Raw genomic sequence first — 26,817 nt, 5'->3', positions numbered from 1 at the left:
CCTGCAGTCTAACTAGCCAGTGCTGGGGGAAACTGAGGCAGGAGGAAATGAAATGCTCTCCTCAATGCCACATCGTCAGCAAGCAGTGGGCTGGAAGCAGATTGCATACGTCCAGCAGGACCTAGAGAGCTAAGCACCCACCTGACGTGTGTGCTGCTCTATACCTAATAGGACAGAAGCCTGCAACTTTTTCTTGAGATCAAATGTGGCTGCTCTTACCACCCTCCCTTTAGCAAGAGGTGGCTCGAGCCTTCAGCACAAATTCCTGCAGAAAAAGGGAGCTTGCTGGCAGTACGACACACACAGAGTGAGTCAAAGTTTTTTTTGTTGGCCTTGTTTGTTTTACCAAAGCAGTATTTCTAGTCTTAGTCCAATGGAAATAAACTTTCAGCCCACCTGAATGCAAAAGTTTGCCACTGTCATGCTCAATTTAATCTGAAAATTATAGTGAGGCAAAGAACTGGCATTAGAAAAAAGCTGAACTTTTTATTGGATTTTGTATTCCTTAACAACAAGATACAAGAGGGGCTACTTGTTCCTACGCTGTTCCTGGGCAGCTTCACCTCGGCTGGGAGAATGGACTAAGATCTATGAAGGAGAGAACGGGAGTTTGAAGCCTAGCCAGTAAGAGCATGAGAAGGGGCTCAGCAATCTTGCTTTCTGTTTTCTTTGCTCTAAGAAGACAAAGGGGGTTCTGGAGATTAAAATGAGGATCTTGCAATCCAAACTCCTGGGGTCTGTTCCCGACTCTGCCGTTGACCTCAGAGCACGTGCAAGTAAACCTACTTCATCTCTCTCTGTCCCAGCTCCTCCCACATAAACACAGAGGAGATGTTGTTGCTTCACCACGTGAGCAAGTCTGCAAAACACAGGCTTTGAGGCCCCTGAGTGGAAGGTGCAGGGGATGGACAGACCAAGCAGTTGTCTGGTACAACCACGTATCATTGTTGCACCATCCCAGTGAAGCACCGGCTCTCAAGCTACACTCCTTGGAGCCCGCCAGTGGAAATAGCAAATTATTTCCATCAGAAGAAATTAATATTGAGTCATTCACACAATGTCAGAGGTCAGGGTTAAAGACAGGGATGCTAGGGCTCCCCGGCAAAGGAGAAGTGTAAGCTCGTCCTTCCAACGCCACATCCAGTGTCTGTAACGACTGTGCTGAACCTTTGCCCTTGTGTAGTGCCGGCAGGGCGCAGTTTGTAGTTCATCTCTGAATGATCCTTTTCAGCAAACAGTCTTTTAATGACATCCCTAATCAATGACAGATTACAGTCTTGGAGCTCCAAACTCGTAAAATCGATGAGGAAGCAATAGCAAGCAAGCACACCAAGAGCATCTGGGAAACGACCAAGCACAACAGGGCTATGATACATCAACCCTGGCTGACGGCTCCTTCTCTACCACCTTCTCCCACTCCTCAAGATAGCTGATGTAGTAAATGCAAGTAGTAGGAAAAAGAAGGGAAACAGGAGCCTGGCAGTGAAGGAGAAGGTGAAGCAGCTGCTCCAAGCAGATACTGTGCTTGAGGCTATACGGAGTCCTGCTTCCCAACCTGCTGTTTGGCCATTTGGGATTATCCCATATGGAGCATTCTCCAACACTTCGCCTAATCTACTCTTAAGCTACTTAGTGTACACGCTCCCTTCTTTTCCAAGCAGGTGGCAAGTCTATCATCTCAAAAGTGTCACTGCCGAGAAATGGCTCTGATAAGCGATGCAAAACTGCTTTGCTTCATTACATTGGATTCTGCCTAGTCTTGGGATGTCCTTGGAGGTCCCTAAAAATACACTTGCTGGCAGCAAGCTAATCCTTCCCTGTATTTTCACACAACACACACACACCAGAAACACGAAGAAGCACACACTGCTGTGTGCCCATTATTAAGCAGCTGCCTCTGGAAACAGCAGGATATGCTTCCAGTAGTATGCATGTTGGAGTTACATGACCTTCTCTCCAAACATGGCACAGAGCATCCAGCTCCAAGCAACAGCAGGCTATATGAAATGCACTGTTTGGTACTGTAACACGGAAATGAGCTGTGATCCTGCATGCTTCCCTCTTGCGAGATCTCCTCTCCTAAGCACTTTAATCTGTAGAGAACGCCAGGAGCAATATTCCCTTGATCAGCAAAGTCCAGCGCTGGTCAGCTCATACTTCTCCCAAGAAATTCAACAAAACAGGTCACCAAAACGGTCTGTTGGTGCATATTCTCCACGTCCATCTGCCCTGTCACAAACCTGACAGCTGGGCAAAGTAAGCTTGCAAAATCACTCAAGTCTTGGATGACCCGGAAAAGCAGCTGCCAAATCGACATGCCATTCTGTGCTGGGTGGCACTGGACATCGTGACCTGACAAGCTTTCTAGAGCCCTCTGCACACAGCTGTTGCAATAGCAGGCATAGTAAACCAAAGCACAGTGACATAGCAATCAACAACAGAGTTAAGGTGGTGCTCTCAAGCCCATTGCTCTGCTCTAACCTGCTGGCTGTCCATGACATGCGTCTGGTATTCCTCCCAGGCTCAGAGGTGCTCACCCCTCTTCCAGAGCTTACTGTGACAAGCACTTTTGTGTGGGAATTGATTTATTTGCTGTGTGTCACATGTGGGTCAGCTCCTTTTCTCCTGTGCCTTCCAGGTGACAGCCTCTGGGACTAAAATGTGACTCAGCAGGCAAAATACATGGTAATCCTGAAGTCCAGCTAAGCTACCGTTCCTCTTTAGCCTGGGGACAGTTCTTTTTTTCCAGGACCACAGTCTACCCTACTTGCATCCTACTGTACAGGCAGCAAAAGATGCCAGAACAAGCGGGAGGCAGCTTATCTTTTTCCCCTAAGGCAGGACAGCAGCTTTGATTTCTGCACTGCTTTCAACCTCACAGTTATTTGGGCAGTGCGGATGGGTCCCTGACGCTGACTTCAGGGCTATCATTGCATCTCCATGCTCCATTCTTTCCCCATTTTCCTTCTGGTAAAGTGGATGGTGCGGCATAGGCATGGGGCAGGCTGCTTAGGAGAGCAGGGACAGCATTTGGTCCTCCCTTCACCTGTCCTGGAGAAACATCTGTCAACAAGATACCGTCACATCAAGTCTCTGGATGCCAGTGTCACGTGGAGCCTGAGGCCACAAAAGCAAGTCTTGTGTGCTGGCTGCCTTTAGATGTTAGAGAAGTTCAGAAATGTGGGGCAAGACAACAGGGCCTGTGGGCAGCCTGCATGTCCTTCCCAGACTGTCCAGCTCAGCAGAGGTCAGGCATCTTCATTCCAGGCTCTCCGTCAGGTCAGCAATGAACAGACGCTACATGGCAGAAAAGCATCTTCAGCCCCTGACACTGGGTTTAATCCATCACCCAGCCAAAACAGAGAAGCCTGGAAGCAGCCTCATTTAGCACTGGCTGGAAAAATTCTTTACAAGAAGCTCCCAGACATGTTCAGTAAACACTGAAAAAAAATCAAATCATCCCCTGCCTGTGGCTGCTTCTCTCCTCCACTGCTGGCTACACCAGCCCTGGTTAATGTGCTGAAATGCCTGCTTTGTCCAGGCTACCAGAGGCAGACGGCGCGACAGCTGCGGTCTCAAGCTCATCGCTGGAGCCTTTCAGAACCAAGAACTCCAGCAGAATGTCCAAGAGGCAGAAAACCAGGTGCCTGAAATGGAGAGAAGACAAAGCTTAGGCTGGTCAGGCCACAGCGGAGCTGGGAGATCAGCTCCAGACACACAGAAGCCAAAGCTCACGCAAGGAAGAAGTATTCTGACTGCCGTCAGGGGAAAGACAAAAGATCTCGTACCCTAGAAGAAATGTTTTTTAAGGTATGGATCAGATTTTTTTCCACCCCCCAAACCAGTGGGTGTTTGAAGCTGCTGAGCAGCACAGAAAACACAAATGCATCTCCTGGAGTGAGGTGGCGCATGCATTTCTCTGCAGTTAATCACAAAAACATTGCTTTCCAAATGCACAGCGATGGGTATACAGAAAAACACTATCTACGCATATATGCAGCTCCCTAAGCTCTTCTAAAACCAACAAACTAAACCAGGATTTGGTCTTATTTCCTCTGACAGTCCCCTGACATCCACAAACTAAGCAGGCCCAACAACATAATTAACAAGACTGGCTCAATAATCTCCAGCCAGACTGAGGTCCTAGACGTGTACCTTCATAATAAGCAAGCCAGATGCCCTTTGATAGTATAAGTCTAGGAAAATTAGCCAGATATGTTCTGTGCCAAGAAGCTGGCAGCATGAATCTCACGGCGAAGCCCTGAGCATAGCTTACAGGCCCTATCGCAAAGGCTATGAGGGTAAAGAGACTATAATCCACATACCTGTTTATCACAGGCTGGCCCAGGGACTCCAGTACCAGATTCCAGCTCATCCGACATTTACTGGTTCCAAGGATTTCTTGGATCACATCTGTCAACGTCAAAGACTAAGCTTTAGGAACTGCATGTTTCCATGGTAGTAAAACAGGCTCAGTCTTCTGCTGGTGGGTACTAAAATCAAAGTTTGTGACGGTGCTCTGTGCCTGAGGCACCTCATGCCCAACATTACCACTAAAGAAAACAGCCAGGGACAGGACCAAATACCAGGAAAGCATTCCAGCCTGGAAGGGCATATACTGATAGTGGTTTTTCATCCCCAAAGGATAGTAAGGGCCCCTTACTCTGCAGCAAGGAGTTAAAAGTTCAGACTGCGCTCACACGGATTAGGCAGCAGCTGCTTTAACGTCAAAGGTCCCTGTGTCAAACTTCAGGAGAGAAATCCAGTGCAGCTGGGCTCATGATTTCAGTCCAGTGGAAAAGCCACTCTTTAGAGCGAAAAGCCAAAGGCTTTGCCTTACGACTCTTCTCAGCAATGGCACCCTTTGGCAGCAGGTGGGAGCACAGTATGGCACTGGCTTTCCTGAGCCCTACCTTGTCTGAGGTGGCTCAGTGGGAACTGCACCACCAGCACTAAGCACACAGTATGCGGCCAGTCTGCATCTAGGAATCACCAAGACATGTGTCCTTTCTCTCTGAGCTGTGCTGCTCCCCGAATGCTTGCGCAAACTATCTAGAACTGGGAAACTGTGGTTTTTGCTTGCGGGAAACCATTCAAACCTCAAAGGTCACGAACGTTTCCCACTGCCTTGGCACAAGCAGGCTCCATCGCTGTTTGTAACCACACTTCCAGAGATGCCAATGCACTGGCAGGTTCCCCAGCCTCCCCCCCTCTGCTCCTTTCTCAAGGGCAGCTGACACGTCCCTGGCACACACTTACTAGGCAAGATCCCCATCAGGCTCTGCAGGGCTTGCTCTTCTGCTGCTTTCTTCTGTTCCTCTGTCCTGGCTGGTTTAGGTACTGCTGGTAAAACTCCTCCAGGCCAGATGGATTCCTGCAGCAACTGGAGATACTGGACCCAACGCTGGGTGCAGGTCAGGTTAACCACCTGGACTTCCAGCCACCTGCGGACACAGGGAGAAGAGAGACAGAGAGAGAGAAGTCAGGAAAAGTCAGGCTTGGTACCAACTCAGGAGCTTTCTGCTAAGCAGAGACGTTGGAGGGGTAAATCAGCTTGCTGAGTAAGTTAACATGGAGTTCTCAAGTCTATACGCCAAACATTTCCACAAGTCTTAATTAGCTGACTTTCCCCATGTACCAGAAGTAGGTATATGTTCCCTACCTTATAGGCAGGAACACACATGTAAAGTCACAGGGGAAAAGCAAAAGCCATGAAAAGCTCCATTGCTCTGCTGCCTGCAGGAAACCAAATGAGTAACTGGTCCCTAAAGGGAGCACAGCTAAGGGATATGACTAGCCTTAACCTCCTAAGTTATGTCCATGCACAAGCCGAGACAGAGCTGGAAGAACTGGTGTTTTAACTCTAAAACAACCCCCATGACTGACTGGAAAGACATGAGCATGTTCTGGCAACCAGTGCTCCTCTCATCAGTCCCTCTGCTACCAAAACAGTCAAGAGTGTCTCGCCTGGAGACCAAAATGCACGCTCCCAAGACAGCAAGGCACGAATATCCTGCTGCTTTGCGCTCCTCTCACCCCCCTGCTTCCCTGCTGTCCAGCCCTACTCAGTCCACCAGTGGCAAGCAATGAAATCATCGCTGCTCCCATCCAAAACCCCGCGCTGCACATGCATTAAAAGGAAAGTTAGGTACCTGCCAACAAAACTGCTGGTTGGCCCTCCTGCTGGGCCAAGACTGTGCCCTTTATACGGTAACAACCTGCAAATCCCGAGGCCACGGGAATGCCGCTCCACATAAGGGCTCGGAGGCGTTTGCAGCCTGCACGGGCGAGATGTCTCCACACCACCCAAGTGCTGGCCAGGGAAAGCTTTTAAATCAATCATGCAGACCCTCTTTCCCAGACGTGAAATCACTTCCCCGTGTAATAGCAAAAGCCACGGCCGTCAGTCAAAACTTGCCACTGCCTAAAAATCTTTCCCCCAAGAATCGGGAGAGGCCAGCAGACAAATCCCTGATGCCACAGAGGCCAAGAGGAGCGTCCCCATCAATTTAGCGAGATAGGGACTCGGTGGCTCAGCACCGATGGCGATGGCCTGCTGCCACCGTCCTCATCAGCAGGAGGCTCCAGAGGAAAGAGGGGAACATTGGGCCGGGGTTGGGGTAGGGAGAAGGCTTGCGATTTTGCCAGTACTTCAAGAGTCCCAGAGGAGAGGAGTCCACAAGCAGGGCCAGGAGACCCGTTCCTCTTGGCAGCTGGTGTTCGTGCTTGCAATTCCGTCACCACTACGCCCCGGCAGCTCATAGTACATCCAAGAGCATGGGCCCTGCCAAGGCAAACTTTATTTAACCTGCGCTCTGCCAGACTGTCTGCATTCTTCTCAGGCGAGGCATTCAGGCCAAGGGTGTCTTTCCCCACACAACTGGGACAATGCGAGCAGAGAGACGGGAATAGCAACACCTAAAGGTAACCAGGGGCAAAGGAATAGCAGGTAGCCATCATTGGGGCCAGGGCTGCAACAAGATGCTCCCTTCTTCAGCATGAAACGAGGTGCCTAGCTGCAGGTCTTTGAGGATGCCAGCTGTAAAAGTGAAGACCATTAAAAAACCTGAAAACGAGCCTTGGTGCAGCAGTAAGGCCTGTTATATCTCAGGGCAAGGTCTTACTGGAGCATGGGCAATGCTCCTGGTGATCCCAGTAACAGCACCGGAAATGGGGAGACAAGGTCTTTAGGTTCAGTCTCGCCAGGGACCCTGAGTACTGATGTTCCTACAAGATAGTGCCAGAGATCCAAAGCACAGCTTCTACCCGTCTTAGAGGACAAAAAGTCACAGCACAGTCTTGCCTGGGAAAAGGCCTTGTTTGAAATACAATTGCTTAAAAGGGTTTTTATCTCCAGCCATCAGTAGAGTTTAACACCCTGCATCATGTTAAACCCTCCAGCCATCCCCAGCCAAATTAAAGTGTTGAACTGTGGCTCCTCTAGGGGCAAGAGCTTTCATTAACATGGTTTTTCATTAACATGTTTTCTTACACAACCTGCTTTCCTAATTGAGAAAACATTTGACAAGCAACAGAAGTTCAGAGACCTGGGGACAGAGCTGCAAACAGTACAACCCTGCATCTAGGGAGATCAGATTGAACGTTGACTTGAAATTCATCTCTGCAATAGTCACTTACCATCCTTTAAAAGGCTGTAGAAAGCAAAGAACAAGCTTTCTTTTTGTTAGGAATGTTCCTGAAACAGCAAAAAAAAAAAAAAATCAAAATAGTGGGCAGAGTGAAAGCTGAACTTAGAGAAGACAGCGCACGTTTCCAGACAGCTCAAGAGCAGACCGAGAACTGACGAATGCTGGAAGGCCCCATACAAACAACCTACCATTTCTAGCTCATTTATTTCCATAAAGCCACTGGAGCTAGGCAATGAGGCCTAGAAATAACACCTATAAATCTGATCATGTGTGCACGCATTGCGATTATGCAAGTGCTTACAGGTCTTAGTTCCCACAGTTGCAAAACACCATTGATGGATTTATTTTTTTTTTTTTTTTTTTTACTTAGCCTGGCAGCTCACTGCCTTCCACTTTAGGAAGCAAAGGGCAGGATCTGACAACGGCTCCGTCTGTTTTGCCCCACCTGTGCTGACACCTGCCACAGCTCCATGCAAGCTCCTGAGAAGAAGCCCACTTGCCCCATGGCATGATGCTCAGACAGCAGGACACTCACTGCTAGGAAAGGGGGAAGAGGCACCCAAAAACCACAGGGCATATATATAAAAAAAAGAGGAAACTAGACAGGAAAGGGGACAAGAAAGAAGAAAGAGAAACCAAAGCTGGAGGCAAATGGAAGGAAGACTAAAGTCACTGTGCTCTGGGCTCATTTTGTCACTCTATCAGTGTGGGGACCCTTCCCAAAAGCACTGGGAAGAGAGGAACTCTCAGACTGGTCCATCTGGCTCAGCATCTTCCCTGGGAGAGTGGCTGATGCTCTCAGATACTCCAAAGGAAAACATCAAAACAGAGTAGCCTGCCTTTTCCTCCCTACTCTCAACCTGCACCTGTTAAAGTCACCACCAACGCCCACTTTGGGGGATGCACGCTGCATTTGCACAACACACACAGGGGTGTGCACAAGCAAGAGTTATTAAATGGTGAGGAGCAAAGCAATTCCTCAGCTCTCACAACTGTAGTTGCAACTCAGGGAGCGTCACACCAAGCTTTATTGAAATATCCTACCTGAGTGAAACCCAGATTTCTATGGCAAATTGATCTTTCCATCAGGCAGACTTGCTGCACCAGAATCAGGATTAACAGCTCACACTTCTCACACAGGAACTCCAAATACGTGCTGGTCCAAAGCTGACCTTCGCCAGCAGATCACAGATGATTTTTCGTACTATTAAAGGACTAAGCTGTTGAGATCCACATGCCACATTGAAAGCACACACACGCCTTCTCCCAGGTAGAAATAAGTCCAGCAAGAAACACAAATAGACCTGTGTTGTTTTTTTTTTGGATGGCTGATGAGCTACTATTTCCATTCTGCTATTTCATGAAGAAATAGCCTTAATAAGAAAGAAAAACAAACCCATCACTGAACCATCTCCTTACACTTAGGCTGAGACCAGAAATAGATAGAAAGTGACCTCCTGGGCTCAGACGTTCAAATGCTTTGATAATGCCCAATGCAAAGAGACAGACTGCAAAGGCTACAAAGTCTTGGATGTTAGTCTGGAGGTGCATAACTTGCCCATGCTGTAAGGGTCCTCTGTTTGAAATAGCTCTTGATGGAGGAATGAAATGGCTGCTAAAAAAGAGCTGATTTAATGCCATGGCTTTAGCTGGAACTCCAAGGTCAGCTGAAAGGGCCCATTAAGATGGGAACAGCAGAAATGCCCCAGGAATGAGAAACAAGGCCTGGGGGGTACATACCTTGGGCCCTCCTTTGGCACCTAGAAGCAACGAGGGCTGCTAAGACAGAGCAGCCTATGGTAAAGGCAGACTAAGAGTCAGGAACAGGTAAAACACAGAGTATGGACTTGGTTTTACCTGGCTCCTGCAAGCTGCATGCACTCACTTAAGTGGACTACACAGGGGGTTCACCTGCAGATAGAAAAGCTCAGCTCAGCAAGTAAAGGTTGGAGGGGTTGGATTTGCTTAGTCTGGAAAACAAAGATGGACCAGGAATGGACAAAAAGATATGGTACTCTCCAAATTTACAAACAGCTGCTAGAAGCTGGTAAGCATCTGCTCGTCCGTCAAGGTCAGGATAAGAACTGCTAAGTTCACCTGAGCGGAAGAATGGTTGAGTTAAATACACTGATTTTAATTACAAATCTGAGGCAACAGCAATTGTGATTCCCCCAAAATTGGGGATTTTAAGGATTTAGACAAACACAAACTGGAGGCCATGTTAGGAACAAGACAAAGACGAGAAAGCCTCTACTAGTCTGCTTTAGCTGTATAAATACAAATAGCTCTATAAATATACATGAGCTGTGCGTAACAGTAGCAAGTCCAGCTCAACGTCTACTGCTTCCCACCCCAGAACAAGGCCTCCGTTTCCCTGAGGTCAGTTAACACGGCATGGCTAACCAGAAGCTCAAAAAAGGCCCGTGAGACCAAGGCAGTGAAAAGGATTTAAGAAAAAGGCAACATCTGGAAATGCACAAGGCATTCAAGCATCTGACTCTTAGGAAATCAAGAAAGGCTGGTACTTAAATCATGAGACCATCCCTTCCTTTGCAGTACTTGTCCCCCAAATTCCTCCCCAAATTGTGCCTCAAACCACAAGAATATCCTTAACTCAAGGGCTCAGAAAGAGCAACATTTCAATGCTTTGACCGTAAAACATTTCTGAGCAAAGCTTGTAAAACCGAAGAAACAGCTGCAGCGGGCACAGTTAGAAGGATGGAAAAACACAAATGGAGAGCTTTCACCCCCAGGCTGGGCTTTTAGCACCTGCTACTTGAGCCCACGTTCAGTCCACCTTCTCCACACCGCCGCCAGCAGAAACACGTGCAGCCGACTGCTAGCACGCTCGGCTCAAACACCTTCAAAGCAAACTCACACTTGTCCAGGCCGTCGGTAAACCCTTCGCAGAGGAAGGAAACAGGAAAGAAAAGAAAAAAAGCCCTCCATAAATCAAAGAATACGAAGCATCCCGAGTCCTTTTAAACTTCTGGCCAAAGACACACACGCAAAAAGTAAACTATCCTTCTCGCCTTACTGGAAATGTTCCTCTCCCGCTGCCCTATAAAAGGTTTACAATTGTATATGCTATGAACAATACGTCCTGTACCCCTGCCCGAGCACACGGTAATGAAGTGTTTGACCAGCGAGGCAGCGGCCCCGTGGCCGAGTGCCTTCCCCTCGAACAGAGTGTCTTGCCAGCCTTGCACCTCCCAAGCACAGCTCCGCTGAGGGCAGTTGCACTGAAGGAAGCAAGAAACAAATCAAACTGCAGGGAGTTCACGCTGGTAGCATTTGCATCCGATATGCCTTGATTAGACTTACCCATGCCAAAACCTTGCCAGCATAGGGCAGTGGGGTTTTTCTACCTGCCTGACCCAGGCAGCGAGAGGTGGAGCTGGCAGAAGCCCTGCGAGAAGTGGGTATGCAGGACAAGTGGGTATGCAGGACATTTTACTGTTGGGCAGAGGGGAGGAAAAACAGATCATCCCTACTGCCTGTAGGCATGAAACCACACCTCAGTGTTGGGATTTGGGGCACTGCTCTATGCTGCTCCCTCCAGACCACACCTGCTGCAAAAAGAAATCGTGTAAACACAAAGGGCTCCAGCTCTAACATCTCCTCCCCCCTGGTGAATTAATCGAGCTGCTCTGCTGTGGTTTTTGCTTTTCTCAAGTTCTATCTCCCTGTGATGCCATGGGGTTCAGAAAAGGGGGAGAAAGCTACATAATTAAAAGAAACCGTCCCAAAACCCCCTTGATTTTTAACAAAGCATCTCAGCTTTCGATAACATCTTCATCAAGTATTTATTGAGCCAATTAAGCTCTCAGCGGTGCCCCAGGGAGAGGCCAGGCTGTCTCAGCCAGGTCCTGCTCAGAGCAGATTGCTTCATTAGCCCACTTCAGAATCAAAATACATAAAAACACCATTAACCCTTCACAAGCCAAGCAAAACTACAACCAACAAGGAGACATTATTTTCTCTCAATCCTTTTCTTCTTTGTCTCTTCTACTTGAAATAGGAAGTTGTTGTGGTTCTTTTTTTTAAATCTGGGAAAAAAAGTTGGCACATATCTAATTGCTGAAACGGACTCAAAAGAAAAAAGAGAGATGCAGTTAAAATAATGTTGCAATTGTTATCAAAGCACAGAGTGCTTGCTTCATTCTAGCGGCTGTTTTTGGAAGAATGCTGCTTCTAGAAGAGGAAAAAAAATTTTGTTTGGGACAGAAATTCAAAGCCGGATCCAAAATTTCCAGGTGCTTGGAGACAACTGAATCAAGGCCCATTTCCAAGTCAATTTTTATTTAGTTTACGTACACACACGAAGACACACACAGTCCTGAAGATCGCTTTTGCTGACATACCACAGGCCTGCGATTTCTACCGCTCCTTGCAGCTACAATACAAACAGCCAAATCCAGAGACGAGGAGGAAGATGCCATAAGGTTGGTTCCCTTATACACAAACTCTGTTGCTGGCTTTTAGGCTGGGGTACACACATGTACCACGATGGGAGAGACAGGACCTTTGCTGCCACATACCCAGGCCTGCCAGCACAGCCCCTCGATGCGCGGTTGCGAAGGTCCTTACTAAACGTCCCCAAATCAGCTCCCCCAGGTAACAAGCCAGAACAACGAATGGATTTAGTTGCTCCAGCTGCATTGACATTGCAGTTTTGGCAGCTTGCTTCTGCCAGCAAAACCCAGAGGTGCTGCCCAAGGCCGGAGTAGTAAGCTACCTGCCAGCTATGAAGCCAAAGGAAAGTGGGAGCAGCCACACGGGGAACAGCTTTAGCATAAGCCTTCCCAGCTTCTCCTGGTGCCTGAAGAGCATCAGCCAACCCTCGGCTTTAAAGTCTTTTTCAGAGATAACGCATGGAGGGAATGGGGAGCCTCCGCAGCAAACACCTGCCCATGCACAGCCACGTCCCACCCCAGGATACCCCCTACGCTGGGTGACACACATACAGCCCAGCTTTGTGCCAAATCCCGGTGCAACTCGGCACCGAGATGAGGTCTAGCTCACCGTCTCGGCTGTTGGACGTGGCCCCTGGAGGGCTCCAGATGGCCAGGGCTGGGCAGAATTGCTTGCCCATGGGCAGCACGTTCCCAGCACGCCCAGGGCTGCAGGTGCTTGGCTGCCCGAGCAGGCAGGTTTACTCAGGGACATTTAAGAGGGTCAGGCAACACTACATGCCGGTGGCACTTTCAAGTCAAGAGAATCAAGGAGGCTGCCAAGGGTCTTTGTTTTTGCCAGTTCTGTTGGCACAGAGATCAAGGAAAAAGAAGAGAAAAACCAGGGAAAAAAACACCCAGCAAGCAACTCCCTGAAGCTATGAGCTCCTTGACTCACACCAGCAGTTGCACAAGTGCCCGCGACACCTGGCCGGACATCGGCAGGCTCCGGCACAGAGCCCTGAAGCCAAGAGGACAACAAGAAGGCAAGGGCAGCCTGGGGTTGCGCACGGGGGTAACCCCAAGCAACAGCCCACCCGAACCCATCTTGTGCAACAGACGGGCACCATGTAGCATCCCTGACGAAGGAGGGATGGGGACGTGCCGCAAGAGCAAGCTGCAGCACCCTTTGGACCAGCACAGATGTCCGGACTGCCGAAGGGACCCCAGGCTTGGCTGCAAGGACCCTTTGCTGCCCCATTAAATCGACAACCTTTGTCAAATCACAGGCCACGGATATCGGTCCGAGAAGTTCTCACTTGGTGGGGCTGGAAGCTGAGCAAGCCCCCAGCGTGAGGGCTAGTGAAAGCAGCCACACTGCTGAACAGTTACCTCAACACACGCAGTTAAACAGGGATGGGAGGGACATGAGACCTGATGGCAAGGAGAGCTGGGAAAGGACAGAGGAGAGGCCATGGCAATGTGACAGTCGCCCTGGAGACTGGAGGCCCTGTTGCTGATGGTAGTTCTTACCTTTGCAGGGAGCGACCTCCATAGCAGCCAGCTCTGAGACTGCTTCAGGGGCCAGGGAGGCATGTCCTGTTCCCCCCAGCCTTGCATCTCCTGTCAAAGGTGCACTGAATGCATAGGACAGTGTTGGAAAGGACAAATTCTGGAATACCCCACAGCCCTGCAGGCTCCAGCTGCCTGCACAGGCTGCAGCACTGTTCACATCAACCACGTCATCCCTGTACCTACCCCGGAGCGTGGCATTGGCTTGCTCCACATGCCGTAGCCATACCTTGCCCAGATCATTTCCCTAGGCAAGCAGGGCTGCCTGTGTCGAGGCGTTTGCTCTTTAGACTGGGACCTAGCCAAACTGTTTATCCAAACCCTAACAGACTGAAACGCCTGCCAAAATCTAGGCTGCAACAAGAATTCAGATGCTCCAGACCTACTGCTGATAGGATGAAGACTATCTTGCCTCTGTGGCCTTGCCTGGCTCTTGACCTCCACCAACGCCTGGCAAGATCTAGCACCTCAAATCGAAGACAACCCCTTGCTGCTACAGCCCTCCTAGGACCACTCAGCCTTCTTCTAGTGTACGTATTCAAAGCCTGTCCTGTGCATTGCCCAAGTGCCCCTTCTCTCCTCTGCTCCCACTGCTGGGCTCAGCATCCCTCACCACAGCACCCAGGGGCCAGGTTCCCTGCAAGACCACAGCCCAAGACTCAGCTCCAGGGTGGATCTGAGCTCAGATGGACTTTCCTTTCCCATGCTAATTCAGCAGTGGCTGAAACCTTGGGAGAACCAGCTCAAGAGAGAAAACCATACAAGGAAAACAAGCCAAAGCTAGCCAGACTCACAAAGGGAACAAGAGCTAGAAGAATTTGCAAGAAACAGCTCTCATAAAAGCCTGACGGTCATCTCTAATCACTCTCAAAGCGTCCCTGGCCCTCCAGCTACACCTCACACAGACTGGAATGTCACCTCCCCAAATCTGTCCGCTTTGCTGAGGAATGACAGGACAGGGGACAAAGCCTGGAGGAGCACTAGAGTGACACAAAGCGAACAGAAAGCCAAACAGTGCTGAGCGCTCGGGTAAGGCAGGGATGCTTTGCATTTATTTTAACTCGTGCTCGGTGGAACACGACACCATCAAAGCTGCCTGCGTAGTTCCACACACTCCCTTATATACACACAGGCGCTTCCGAGTCCTGGCACGGACTCTGCACCCCAGCCCCGCTCAGGTTACAGGGTGCAGACAGCCGGGGTGTGCCGAGACACCTTCGCTCCGCTCGGTGGTTTGCATTGCTGCAGCTTTCTGTTGCGATGCATGGGAAGGAGCTAGGAAAAGCACACAGATCTGGATCTGTATCTAAAATCCCCCCAGGTCCATCCCCGGGATCCTGGCACTCTGCTGCAGCTCTCCTGCAGAAGGGGAAGCAGATGTGGGCCTGGGAGAACCCCGGCTGATGGGCACAGCAAGCTGGTACATGGCGGCTGTCGCCCTGGCTCCATGGCTGCCCCTGGCTCATCGTGGCACTGGCAGACCCCTGACCTAGTGACCATCGTGCTGTCGGGGACAGACGGAGGGCAGGGCGCAGGGTCACAGCCACGGCGCAGTTTGCGTGCTTGCCGTGTATTTTTAATGCCGCTTTGACTCACGAGGCTCTAAAAAGCACACAGATTCTCCAAATGCTTTTTATCTCTTCCGGTAAACTCCCCCGGAGGCCAGAATAACCCCATCTACTCCCCTTTGCCAACAGGTCCCTGTTGCAACCTCCCCAGGAAAGAGAGGAGATCTGCGTTTTCCAGCCTGTGGGAGGGAAGCGAGAGCCGGACAGAGGAGGGGTGCGGAGCCGGGGCCGGGCAGCGGGTTTGTTTACAGGCATGGACCCAGTGTGCCGAGAGGCTGCTGGAAGCTCTCCTCGGCCCCGGGGTCGTCCCCGCTTCCAGCGAGCCTGCCGGCACCTCCGCCTCCCTTCCACCCGCCTCTCCTTTCGGCTCCAAAAAAGGATCACTCCCTGTTACATAATGGGATGAGGGCTGCAGGGACGCGGGCTTGCACACACGGCCTCCCTTTTACTTAACAATACCTTTTTCGGTCATACAGCCTTCCTCTCCCCGGTTACCATTAAACTGACAGTCAGGGGAAACAGAGAGCGCCTGGCTCCAGCTATTTCAGCTATGGAGAAGAGGGAAGAGGAGTGTGGTGGGATGCTCCATGCAGAGAACAGCAAATGGAGCAGGGCAGGCAGGTCCCATAATCAGCAACAGCGCAGTCACAGCAGTCACTTGATGTCACTGCAGGAGATGCTGAATGCACCGCAAGCCCAAGGGAGAAACTCCCCAAAGGAGAGGGGGATTGGCTCTCCGGAGAAGCTGGACCTTGTTCTTGGTGTTTCTCTGTTGATTCTTCCACTCTGGCATGAAGCACACTCGGTGCAGAGCGGTAGCAATGCCCACGAAAGCAGCTGTGAGAAGGCTGCAGGAGCAGCACACTCCTTACCAAATACAAGCTGGTGGAGGAGTATCCATCCAGCAGCAACCCCCTTCCTAACACCCAAAATACTGATAGGACACCTTTCCACCACCAACCACCTAACCCAGTCACTGATGGGAACAGCGAAGGACCTCATCTATTGAAGGGATGATGTCTATTCATACTTTGTGACCAGCAACGGTTAGAGAGAAGATGCATGCCCACCTGCTGCCCCATGTTTGTCTGCCTGTTCTCAGAAGTGGGAGCAACGATGCCTTAGATAGCACATGCTCCCAGAACAGCTTCTGGTATTTTCTCCACCTGTAAAGGGTACCCAGACGCAGTGCCAGCCAGAATGCCCATGCCAGGGCTGTGCCAGGTCTGGCTGAGCAGTGATCAAGTTGCACATACTTAAATGGAAGAGAAATGCCACCAAATCCACGCTGTGTCCCTGGATAGGCAGCTGGAGGCAGGTCTGAGCTAGAGACTTCTTGATCTGCTCAGGACAGCAGTGGCCACCTGGGCCAGCCATGAGTACAACAAGTCTCAGTCACCCTTCTGCATGGCTCAGGGAGAGAGTGCAATGGCAAGCCAGCATGGAACCCCCAGGTTCCCAATTCTCCTACTCTGTGGAGGTAACTACATGCCTCATCTTGAATGTCCACCTCGGGCACTGTCTGAACCCTGCTCTCATACCAGATCACGGTTTTCATGACAGGCAGAAACTGACTGCTCTCAGGGCAGTTCCTGCACCCACTGCAGTATCCTGCTGAGCCCCAGCCCTCCACATGGGCTTTCAGGATCACTAAAAACCTGTCACCCTTGATTCAAGGTAGGAGAACCTCCACCCTAACACTCCTCCCTTTCAGGAGACCCAAGTGCTGTCTCAAGCACGGCCTTCTGGGTTGGAGTGGCAAATGCAGTAGTAGAAACAGGGGATGGAAGTCTTCCCTGCAGCAATCCACGGCAGCACCATCCTCCTGGCAATGGGTCAGTTCACACTGTGTGACTCCTTCTCCTGTCCCCTTCACACCAGACCTGTGGACTCCTGACTGTCCCAGAACGAGAGCAGAGCCAGCGTCAACATGTAGATTTCAGCACAGACACGTACACAACCAGGGACACAGGGTTAGTTCAAAAGGTTGCATTTGCACCCTGTCCTGATCACGACACCAAGGAATCACGGGACTTCCCAATACCACCTCCAGCCAAAGGTTTGCCTGCAGCACACATGGGTTCGCCCAGACCCGTTGAAGCGGAGCAGCTACAAACACATTCACCCTCACGCTGCTCCACTAGCACAACTTGCGGAGCTCCTCCACCTTCCAGAGCCAGGCATGTGCTGTGTGTATGACAGCTTCTCTAGTGGAAAATACCAATGCCACGTGTCGGTGCTGCAGGCTCCCTGGGCGACCGGGACACAGCTTATTAGGAGGTGATGACGTGCATACTCAAGCCCTCATACCTCCATGCTTACACACAAGGATTGGGTTCCAGCTTGTTCCCCAAGAGACAAGAGCCCATTTTGGAGAAACGGGAGCAACACCCACCTCCTCCCACCCAAGGAAACAGACTTAGGAGTGATGGCCAACAGCCCCTGACCTCAAAGCGCTTCAGCAACCCCTGCTGAGGGCAGCTTAAATTACCAGCTCGGTTATAATGTGCTGCCCTGCACATTCTGACACTGACTTTGAGCGCCTGTGAGACAAGAAAGGGCGCAGGAGTGTGAAAAGCGCTACTCCAAGGCTCCCCCTAGCCTTAAGGGAAGGCTTTCCTTTTACTCCAAAGGACCATATCCTCAGCTAGTGATAGTCACCGACCTACACAAGAAAACAGAAATGCTCTCTGTTTGTGTGTCTTGGCCTGGTGCCTTACCACACAGACGCACTGGCCTCAGAAAAGCTTGGCAAGTACATACCAGCTGGAAAGGAAGTCCTTCCCAAATACATCTGTGGGTCACTGCCCAGGGCACAGGCACTACTGGCCCACCGCAGATCAGAGAGGGGTGCATCAGTGAGAGCAAAGGCTCTGGGAAGCCGCACTCCGAGCTGTTACTTGACAAGTCGCTATTCCCTGTGCCTGTTTATTGTCCTTTTGTAGAAAGAACAAGCTGAGCTCCTGGGCAGCGAGAGACCAGGAGACCAGCAGAAGCCAGTCTCTCCCTGGAGAACCAAGGAGCTGGGCACTCTTGCCCTTTCATGAGGCAAGAAGCCTTCCATTCCCAGGGTTGGATCCTTCCTTTCGCCTGTTGTTAAAGGGCAGCAGGCTGCTCACTACGAGTTACGTTGCTGCTTACAGGGAAAACAGCTCCTAGTGCAAATCTCCGAGACATTTACTCTACATATATGCACCATCTTCTTTACAGAACCTTGTTGCATGATGCAATGGAAAGCATTTATCTGCATTCAGGCAAGAGCTCCATTTTTGACTGTAACTGCAAAGGCAATGCCACCTCACAAAGCTGTGAGGTTGGTTGCTGAGGCCTTACCTTTGAATGAGGGTCCCGAAGAGCAGGTGGAAGACCTTCTGGATGTTCTCTGTGCACAGCCAGCTCCAGTGATCCATCAGCAGCAGACGAAGCACGTCCAAGGCCAGGTCAGCCAAAGCTGTCTCAGAGTCTGCCAGGAGGAAGAGGAGGGTCAGATGAAGAAGCCAACTCAGTGCCTAAGCAAACCTGGTGGAAAGCATCACCCAAAACTCACTCTTTTCCCCAACAGCCTGCTTCATGCTCTTCTCCCCAGACTAACACCTTGTGCCACACACAGATGACCTGCTGTGGCACAGCCAGCCTGGGGAGCCTGCCCTCCCAGGCTCCTGCCCCGATTGCTCTCATTTCCACTTTCATCCAAGAAGCCCCAACCTCCCTACCAAGGGGTGCACCAGACCAGAACGTGGCTGCTCCAACTGCCCAGTTCCGTCTCAGTTAAGTCGAGGGATTATCAAACCCCAGGCCCCGCACGGGGATGGCAGCGTGCCCAAAACAGGTGTGAAAGAAGGCAGTGACTGTAGCCAGGAGAAAGGTACACTGATGAGGACTATTTTCCCAGTCTTCACCAATGCTTTCCCCTCTTCCAACGTGCAGTTTTCCAGGCGCAGGACTCCGGTCAGTGTCTGCAGGCTGCCATCGTGTGGCAAGCCCAAGTCTCAGCAGGAAGATGGATGAATCACATCTGGATAAACCAGATGCATCAGTTAAAACAAATTCCCGCACACATGCCCACATATCCCTGGTGACACAGACCTGGGACAGCAAAACCTCTCTCTGACCCTCAGGAGGATGTCAAAACCTACAGCATAAACACATTCTACTTGCTAGAGAATTACTTTTGTGCTGCTTGGCTCCAAAGCATCATAGGTGTTATGCAGAATGAGCTTATTTAATGTGCCACAAACCTGCCTGAGACAACCACTCCTAGGCCAGCACCCCAACCTGAGGCTACTGCGTTGGCTCTGTTGGCAGAGTGAGCTCCTGTACAGCAGCTTTCCCTACTGTGACCTTCCCTGATGCCTGATCTTTCAACCACTCTCTACCTACAGAGAACCAATGAAACTATTCACACACGACTTCCTGCTGGAGATAAAGAGGAGATGGATTCTGGACCCCAGCACTTCTCCTTCCCTCCTCTTCCTCTCCCAGCTGCATACGAGCCAGACTAACTGACTTCAGGCTACTTCACTTGGAAAAGACAGGGCATGAGTGCATTTGGCACCTCTTGCTCTGGGCCATGTGTAAGTTACTCCTCACTTGCTTTGCCCTTTGAGACTTGACTTCCCTGTGCAGAAACTGGAGCAGGCTGTTTAACTTCACCATAACCCCATACAAACAGCATCATCAGCATGCTTTGTTTATTCCAGTAGCATCCAAGTCCCCTTCCTCGGAGAGCTGCTGGCCAACCTCTTCCGAGAAGTCACGCGGTGAGCAGATAGGGACACTGGTTGCCTTTTTAGCCAGCCGCTCCCCGGACATTAATTCCCCTCACCCTGCCAGACCAGCCTGCCCTGTCTCGGCTCTGAAGGATCACAGACCTGCAGGCATTTGACATCATTTACATTGAATTTCCTTAAGAGTGCAGCTAACTTGGCCTGCCTGTATCTCATGCTCTGTGCTGAGCACTGGCATCCGATTCCATCCCTGCTCCTCAGCGGGCCCGCTCCCCAGCAGCCCCAAAACAACCATGGGTGTGTGTGTTCAAAGATTATAGGCAAAGCTGGTAGCACAGGCTAGGTTTCAGAATACCAGACCCATCCTGTCACAAGCACGTGTTTTCAGTCAGAGCTTGCCAAACTTGAACCACTGGAGTGAAATTTTTGGAAAGTTCCAGCTGATACAGCTCAGCTATTCCAAGAAAAAGATTAGAGAACATATTTTTGCTCGCGTTTGGGATAATCTTGTAACCGCTCTGAGAAGCCGTAGCACCCCTGCGCTTCAGAGGAGGGATCTATAATCAGAAAGGGAACATCATTCCTTGAACCGGGATTACATATTTGCTGTTCCCACCAATCTATCCAAACTTAAGTGAATCTCAAAAGGTCCTTTTATAGTACATGGACATATCAAGGCTAACTTGAGACTACCAAGAAACCGTAATTTGGTCATTTATCAGTTTCTAAGAGCTTGATTTTACAACATTGGCAGTTTAGGCAGTGTGTCCTTAAGAAACTTATTTCTGTAGTTACTGTACTGGGTACACTAAGGTAAGATCTACAGTGGCACAACTGAGCCAAGACCCAATTTGCTTCCAACAGCAATAAAGACCAGAGCAATCGCCTAACAGGAGTGGAAAAACTCAGTTTGCCTTCCCTTTAATCAAGGTGCAACAGGCAGGAGACCAGGTCCTCATACTGAAGACCTTGCGAGCTGTGCCTGCAGATGTTGGAGCTGTTGCAGTACCAAGGGAGATACGGTGAAGCACTAATAGAGGGGCTGAGCTCACCAGCATCTGTGTCCCGATGTGCCCCCTTCTCCAATGTGCCCAGCCCATCCATATCCTGCCGCACGGAGCTTTCCTTAGCTTCTCTGCCTCCTTCGTCTTCAGGAGCTTTGCTGGGGACTGCTTCCAGCAGCTTCTCCTGCTTCTGGATGAAGGACTCCATAGCAGCCAGTGACAGGGTGCCAGAGACCTAGAAAAGCACCGGTGTTTTAGTACCACAGCAGGGAGCTGCACGCAGCCAATGCTGAACAGATAGACGAGATCTCCACTACCCAGACAGCCTCCCACCACCTGGTTTGCACCTTGCTGTAGCCAATAGCACAACTAGGGCTGCTTATTGCCTTTCTGCAAAGGCCTGGCATGCAGGAACAAGGCTGCAGCAGCCACAATCCCTGTGCACATGGATTATTCCAAGCCAGCACCCAAACAGGGCAATGATTAGGATCATAAAAGGATTGCAAGAGGGATCTGAACTTACAGCACTTCCCTCCCTGATAGAGTACACGATCCTGTCATGCGCTTCACTGACACTCAGCACTGGAGCAATTTTACTGGATGAGAACCTCAGCCTGGACCTGAAGAGGAAACACTGCACAGTGAGGGTTTTCTGCACAAGCTGTGAGCAATGAGTTTCCCAGCCTCAGCCAAGAACCTGGATCAGCCTCAGCCAAGAACCTGGACCAACTATCTTTGTCCAGCATCATGTCCAAGCTAAGAAGTCTGATTAGACGTAAAGTGGTTCAAAAAAGCATCTGCCCCCAGGATAACTGAGAGGTGGCAGTAAAACCATGCAAGAAAGCATTAAAGCGCTTTTCCTCAACTACACATGGGCCTAGCCGAGGCTTTCCAACATCTGTCACATACATACACCTTCTTCAGCAGGTATGTTGCATATAAGCTTACATGCGGATGTAGGCATTTCTGTTCAGCGAGGCCTGAGCATTGCAGCAGACACGGGAAAGTGTTCAGAAAAGCCTCTGAGATGAAACATACTCAGCAGGGTTGTGAAATCCAATTATAAACACGCACACAGAGAAAGGAGGATATGAAAGGGCAGTTGGGATTGTGGGACAAATTGTAAAATAGCCTGTTTTTCATTAAGGAATGTCCTTTTCAGCCAAGACACTTCAAAATTTGTACTTTTTTGGTTTGTCTTTTTGTCCAAAGCAGCTTTTTCTAGCAAAACATTGCTTCTCCGGAAAAAAGCCATAATCGTGCAGAAACCTTCTCTTCTTCTGTACACGGAGAATCAGTCACGAGCACAATGGGGCTCATCACCACCAGCAACACCAAATAAACACTTGATGAGCAACATACGTGCAATGACCTTAAACACTGCTCCTAAATAAATACGCAAACGTTTGCTGGGCAAGGTGACGTGCCACCATGTTAAACACGTGGGAGAGGGAGTAAACCTTCAGGCACACAAGTTATAGCTGTATTTTGCAGTGACTCACCACATATATAGGTCATGCATGTGTTTAAGGTTAAAAAGCAATTCTCCATGAGCATCAATGTCTTTGACAGCAAACGCCACCACCTCACAGCTCCCTCAGGAAGAAACACACGTTCTGTGAAAATCTGAGCATTCCGGGAAAATCCTTTACCCAAACAGGAACTCAAATACCCTTGCTCAGCATGTGAAAAAGAAAGCAATTCAGCTACAGTATGACAGCAATGTATTATCCACAACAGGTAAAGCACCAAGTCAGTATTTCCCCACAACAGAGTCAGTTTATCTATGAAATCCATGTTCTGCATAAAGCACACGGGAAGCTGAAGCAGCCCTTACTTGTTAGCTTTCTTCCCGTCTGTCTGCGATTTCCCATCCACTTCAGTCTCACTAAGATCCTCTGTGGGACTCTGGGGCTCTGACCTGGGGAATGCTGTCTTCAGGGTGTCCACAATAGCATTGACAACAATCTGCAAAAGCCAGCAGTGCCGTCCATCATTGAATATAACGTTATTCCTTGAATACGAATTAACAGTTTTCAGACTTGCACCCTATTTTCTATTAAAGGCCCCAGGTTCTTTGAGATGGGCTCTGACTCTTCCCAGCTTTAGGGCTTTCTGGGCAAGCTGAGCCCAGCTATACAGAGAGCATACGAGTTTTTTGGCTACTACTGCAGCAGCCATATACATAGACACCGAAGCCCAAGAGGCATGTCTAGGTGCAGTCAAAAGTGGTTCACATAACCAGTTTCTCACTTGTCTACCTTGTCTATCCTGGAGACAACGAAGGGCTTCTTGACAAACGCGATCCTGGCGTCAGTGTTCAGGGCAAGGAACTCCTGCACCTCCTCACTGTTTGCAATCTCAGGGACTGCACACAATTGCTGCAAGGAAAGATGTAGCTTTAAGTCTTTTTCAAGTCATCTTCCCAGCTGCATCCTGTAAAGCGCAGGTGGAAGAGATCTGATGTGCTCCACTGTCTGTCAGTACAGAGTTGTCCCGGGCACTGCTTTCTAGCTCACAGGGGCACACAAGCAAGTATCTCACCTTCAAGAAAGATTCTAGCAGACTTTTTCTGGCTTCCACTTTATCGCTGTCCATGTTTCCAAATGGGAGATCAGGGAAGAGTTTCTTTGGGCCTTTGATATCTACAAAGGAAACAAAGCCATTAGCAGGCTCGAGAAAACTCTAACCGTTGTTTTAAAATCTTAATGCTCTCTTGCTTTAGACTGGTACTACACACTGCCCAGCATCAGCCCAAGACAATACGCCCCTGAAAGCACGGTGGCTGAATCAGACCTTAAATCCTTACTGAATCTGTGTTCTGCTGATACCGTATCATCCTTGCCTTTAACATTAAAGAAGCAAGAACGCCAGTTTAGCGCAAGGACTCTAGATCACTTAAAGAGCCCAAAAATTCTTAACAAAGCAGTTTTCCAGTCAAAACCCCAGATCTGTCAAAACCAAAGGATTATGTAGGTACATGCTAAATCCAATGACGTTTTGTACATAAGTAGCATTAGAAGAAACACTGTTTTCTTTTTAAAAAAAGCTTACATTCAACACATATTACTCTACTTTCTTAAACGTAAATAAGACGCTTGCAGATACCAGTGTTTCTGTTCTTCGCTAAGGTGTAAAACTACAAAAGCAAGCGTTGTGATCTGAACACCAACAAGGGTGTTTTGAAACACCGGAATTTGCTGCCAAAAGAAATAAATTTCTCCTCTAGCCAGCTCTGCACAGAACAAGGACATGGGCATCACAAACAGCCCAGCATCCAGAGCTGCACAGGCAGGAGAGGATACCCTCAGAGCAGAGGAGCACAGACTGGGGTGGGAGGCAGAATTATTTTCTCAGGAAGCTAACGCAGGCACTGACTTTTCAGGAACTTGCGGAGCTCCGGTTTCTCCTCCAGTCTTGTCTGGAGGTTGAGGAACTCCCGGTAACGGCGGTTCACAGTGTGGTAAGCCATTTGCTGAAGGCTGCCTGCGCTCTCACCCTCCAGGGCTGTCTCATACTGAGGAGTAAGGCAAAAGTCAATAATCCCTACAGACCCCAAAACAATCCTATTGTGCTGTGGTTCCTGTTGGCCCCACAGTCCCCAGACCCCACAGAGGTCCCATCCAGCAATTCCTCAGATGGACCTTTCCTGAGGAACAGGGGCTGCACAGCACGCGAATCCCTCACAATGAAGAAAACGGTGAAAACGGGAAACAAAAGATTCAATCAGCCCCACACAACCCTTGGCAAGAGTGGGAACCCCTATCCCCCACCCGAACAGCTACAGGGAAAACCCTGTGCCTGATATCCCCCCGCTGCCAGGCAAAATTTGTTGTCAAGCCACAGGCAGCAACAAATCCTCATCTCCAAACACCAGCCCGTGCTCCCCAGGCAGGGCAGGGATCTTGGAAAAGGGGTGATCGCAGGGGGAGCCTTTACCTTGACAGTGTACAGGGTATAGGGGTGGAAACCAGTGCCGCTGTGCTCTCGGGCAGTGATGGTCCCGGTTATCCGCAGGTTCTGGATGACGACCGGCCCATCAGGGCTGCTGAGGGGCTCAAAGCTGAAGGTGCTGATAGAAGCCGTTGGGGAGGATGAGAGCAGGGGCAGAGTCTGCCCCGGATCTGAAGGGCTTTGTGGTGGGCCCTCCGCTGCCCCCAGATCTTTCCCCAAGCTGGAGGGCCTCTGCGAAGAGGACTTTTTGAGGACAGCTGGGCTTTCCTCTTCCTTCTCAACTGCTGGGTCAATCTGGATGTCAGGGCAGGAGCTCAGCGCAAAAGCAGAGGTGGGAAGTGGCCCAGTATCTGAGCTGGTGGCAATGCTCTCCTCCAGGTCCCCCACACCATCCTCTGAAGTGGCTGGTCCCTCCAGCACAGTGGAAGTGTCCTGGAGCGGTTCATCGAGGAACTCCCCTGCGGGCGATGGTGCCAGCAGGTCCATGTCCTGGCCTGCATCAGGCGGAGGGGACTCCAGCTCCAAGCCCTCACAGGGGAAGAGGGAGCCCAGGGCTCGGGGGCGGTGGAAGGGCTCCTCAGTGCGGCACAGCCCGCTTGTCGGGTCCTCTCCCTCCTCGCCAGTGGCCCCTGCCTCTCGCCTAAGCACCTCCGTGGCCCTCGGGGAGGGGGTCAGCCCAGCAGGAGCGGCATCTGTCTGTACCGTGAAGGGCAAGAAATCAGGCACCGGGGGTGCAGGGGGTGGCTCCTCACCCCGGGGCTTCTTGGAGAAAGCCCCGATGAGCAGCAGGTTGATCCAATCAGGATCAGCCATCTTCCTGATGGCCGGCAGCAGCACGTTGCAGGCAACCAGCTCCACTACCACAAAGCGTCCTGTCCGTGTCTCCAGGTGGGGCTGGGGCACCAGTGCCCGCAGCAGCATCTCCACAGCAGCACGGGCGTAGCCCACCTCAGCTGCTGGGCTGCGGAGGGCAGGGTGAGGCCCTGCCAGCCGGCTGTACTCCTGCCACAGGGTCCGGCCACCCTCCGGATCACCCCTCAGGACCTCACGGGCCCGCAGGTAGCTCTGCAAGTGATGGCCACAGAGGAGGAGGAGGCGATGGGCCAAGGCTTGGCGGTCCACTCGCCCCATCCGCCGCCTCAGCTCAGCAGCCAGGCCCGTCATGGCCTTCTCCACCTCCGCCTCGAAGGCCGGCTCGCTGCTGACAGTGCGGTACCAGGACGCAACGAAGTCCCGCACCACTTTGCGGACGGTGCCAGCAATCTCCCTCTCCAGCCGCCCCTCAGCTACCGGGCAGTGGGGCGGGGGCCGCAGAGAGCTGACGAAGCGCTCCAGCCGCAGCCGCCGGCCAGGGGGGCTGAGGGCACAGGGGCCCAGCCAGCCACCCAGCGCTGCCAGCACCCCGCAGAGCAGCCCCAACGCCCGCAGGTCAAGCAGCAACTGTAGGGCCAGCAGCCAGCCCAGAGTGACCAGTAGTGCCAGCAGTGCCCGACGGACCCCTGATGGCCCCTGGCCTGGCATGGTGGGACTGGGCAGGGGCAGCTGCCCCGGGGCTCTGCCAGCTGCTGCCTCAACAGCCACCACGGCCCAAATGGGTGTGTTAAGGCTCAACCAACTGGACTCCTCACAGAGCACCGGGGCTTGCCGGAGTTCAACCGACCATGGTCTGCAGCACGCACCAGGGCCCAACCGTCCGGGTTCCTCAGCAGGCCCTGGCTCCTGCTAAGGCCCAACAGACTACACTCCTTTACTGGGCACCGGGACTCAACTGACCGGGACCCTTGCTGGGCACTGGGGCTTATCAGGGCCCAACCGACCAGGCGCCTTCACCGAGCACCAGGGCCCAAACGAACGGGCTCCTCAGCAGGCCCTGGCTCCTGCTAAGGCCCAACAGACCGGGCTCCTTTACTGGGCACCGGGACTCAACGGACCAGGCCCCTCGCTGGGCA

At 51.1% G+C, this 26,817-nt stretch overlaps 1 protein-coding gene across 1 annotated transcript; it reads right to left on the bottom strand.

Annotated features, from left to right (window-relative positions):
- Positions 1–3,203: 3,203 nt before the first annotated feature.
- Positions 3,204–26,389, bottom strand: SNX19 (sorting nexin 19). Its single transcript, XM_059829703.1, has 11 exons — positions 24,854–26,389; positions 24,293–24,431; positions 23,459–23,559; positions 23,176–23,295; positions 22,752–22,882; positions 21,438–21,534; positions 20,963–21,149; positions 18,517–18,646; positions 5,260–5,444; positions 4,326–4,413; positions 3,204–3,647 (listed from the first exon to the last, which is right to left on the bottom strand). Exons 1-11 carry the CDS (start codon positions 26,387–26,389, stop codon positions 3,512–3,514), a joined length of 2,850 nt encoding a protein of 949 aa, XP_059685686.1. The 3' UTR covers positions 3,204–3,511.
- Positions 26,390–26,817: the final 428 nt, after the last annotated feature.

This window comes from Gavia stellata, chromosome 26, assembly GCF_030936135.1.
Source record: "Gavia stellata isolate bGavSte3 chromosome 26, bGavSte3.hap2, whole genome shotgun sequence".
Taxonomy (NCBI): domain Eukaryota; kingdom Metazoa; phylum Chordata; class Aves; order Gaviiformes; family Gaviidae; genus Gavia; species Gavia stellata.
Note: the sequence above shows the minus strand (reverse complement) of the source record. Positions and strands in the feature narration are given on the sequence as shown.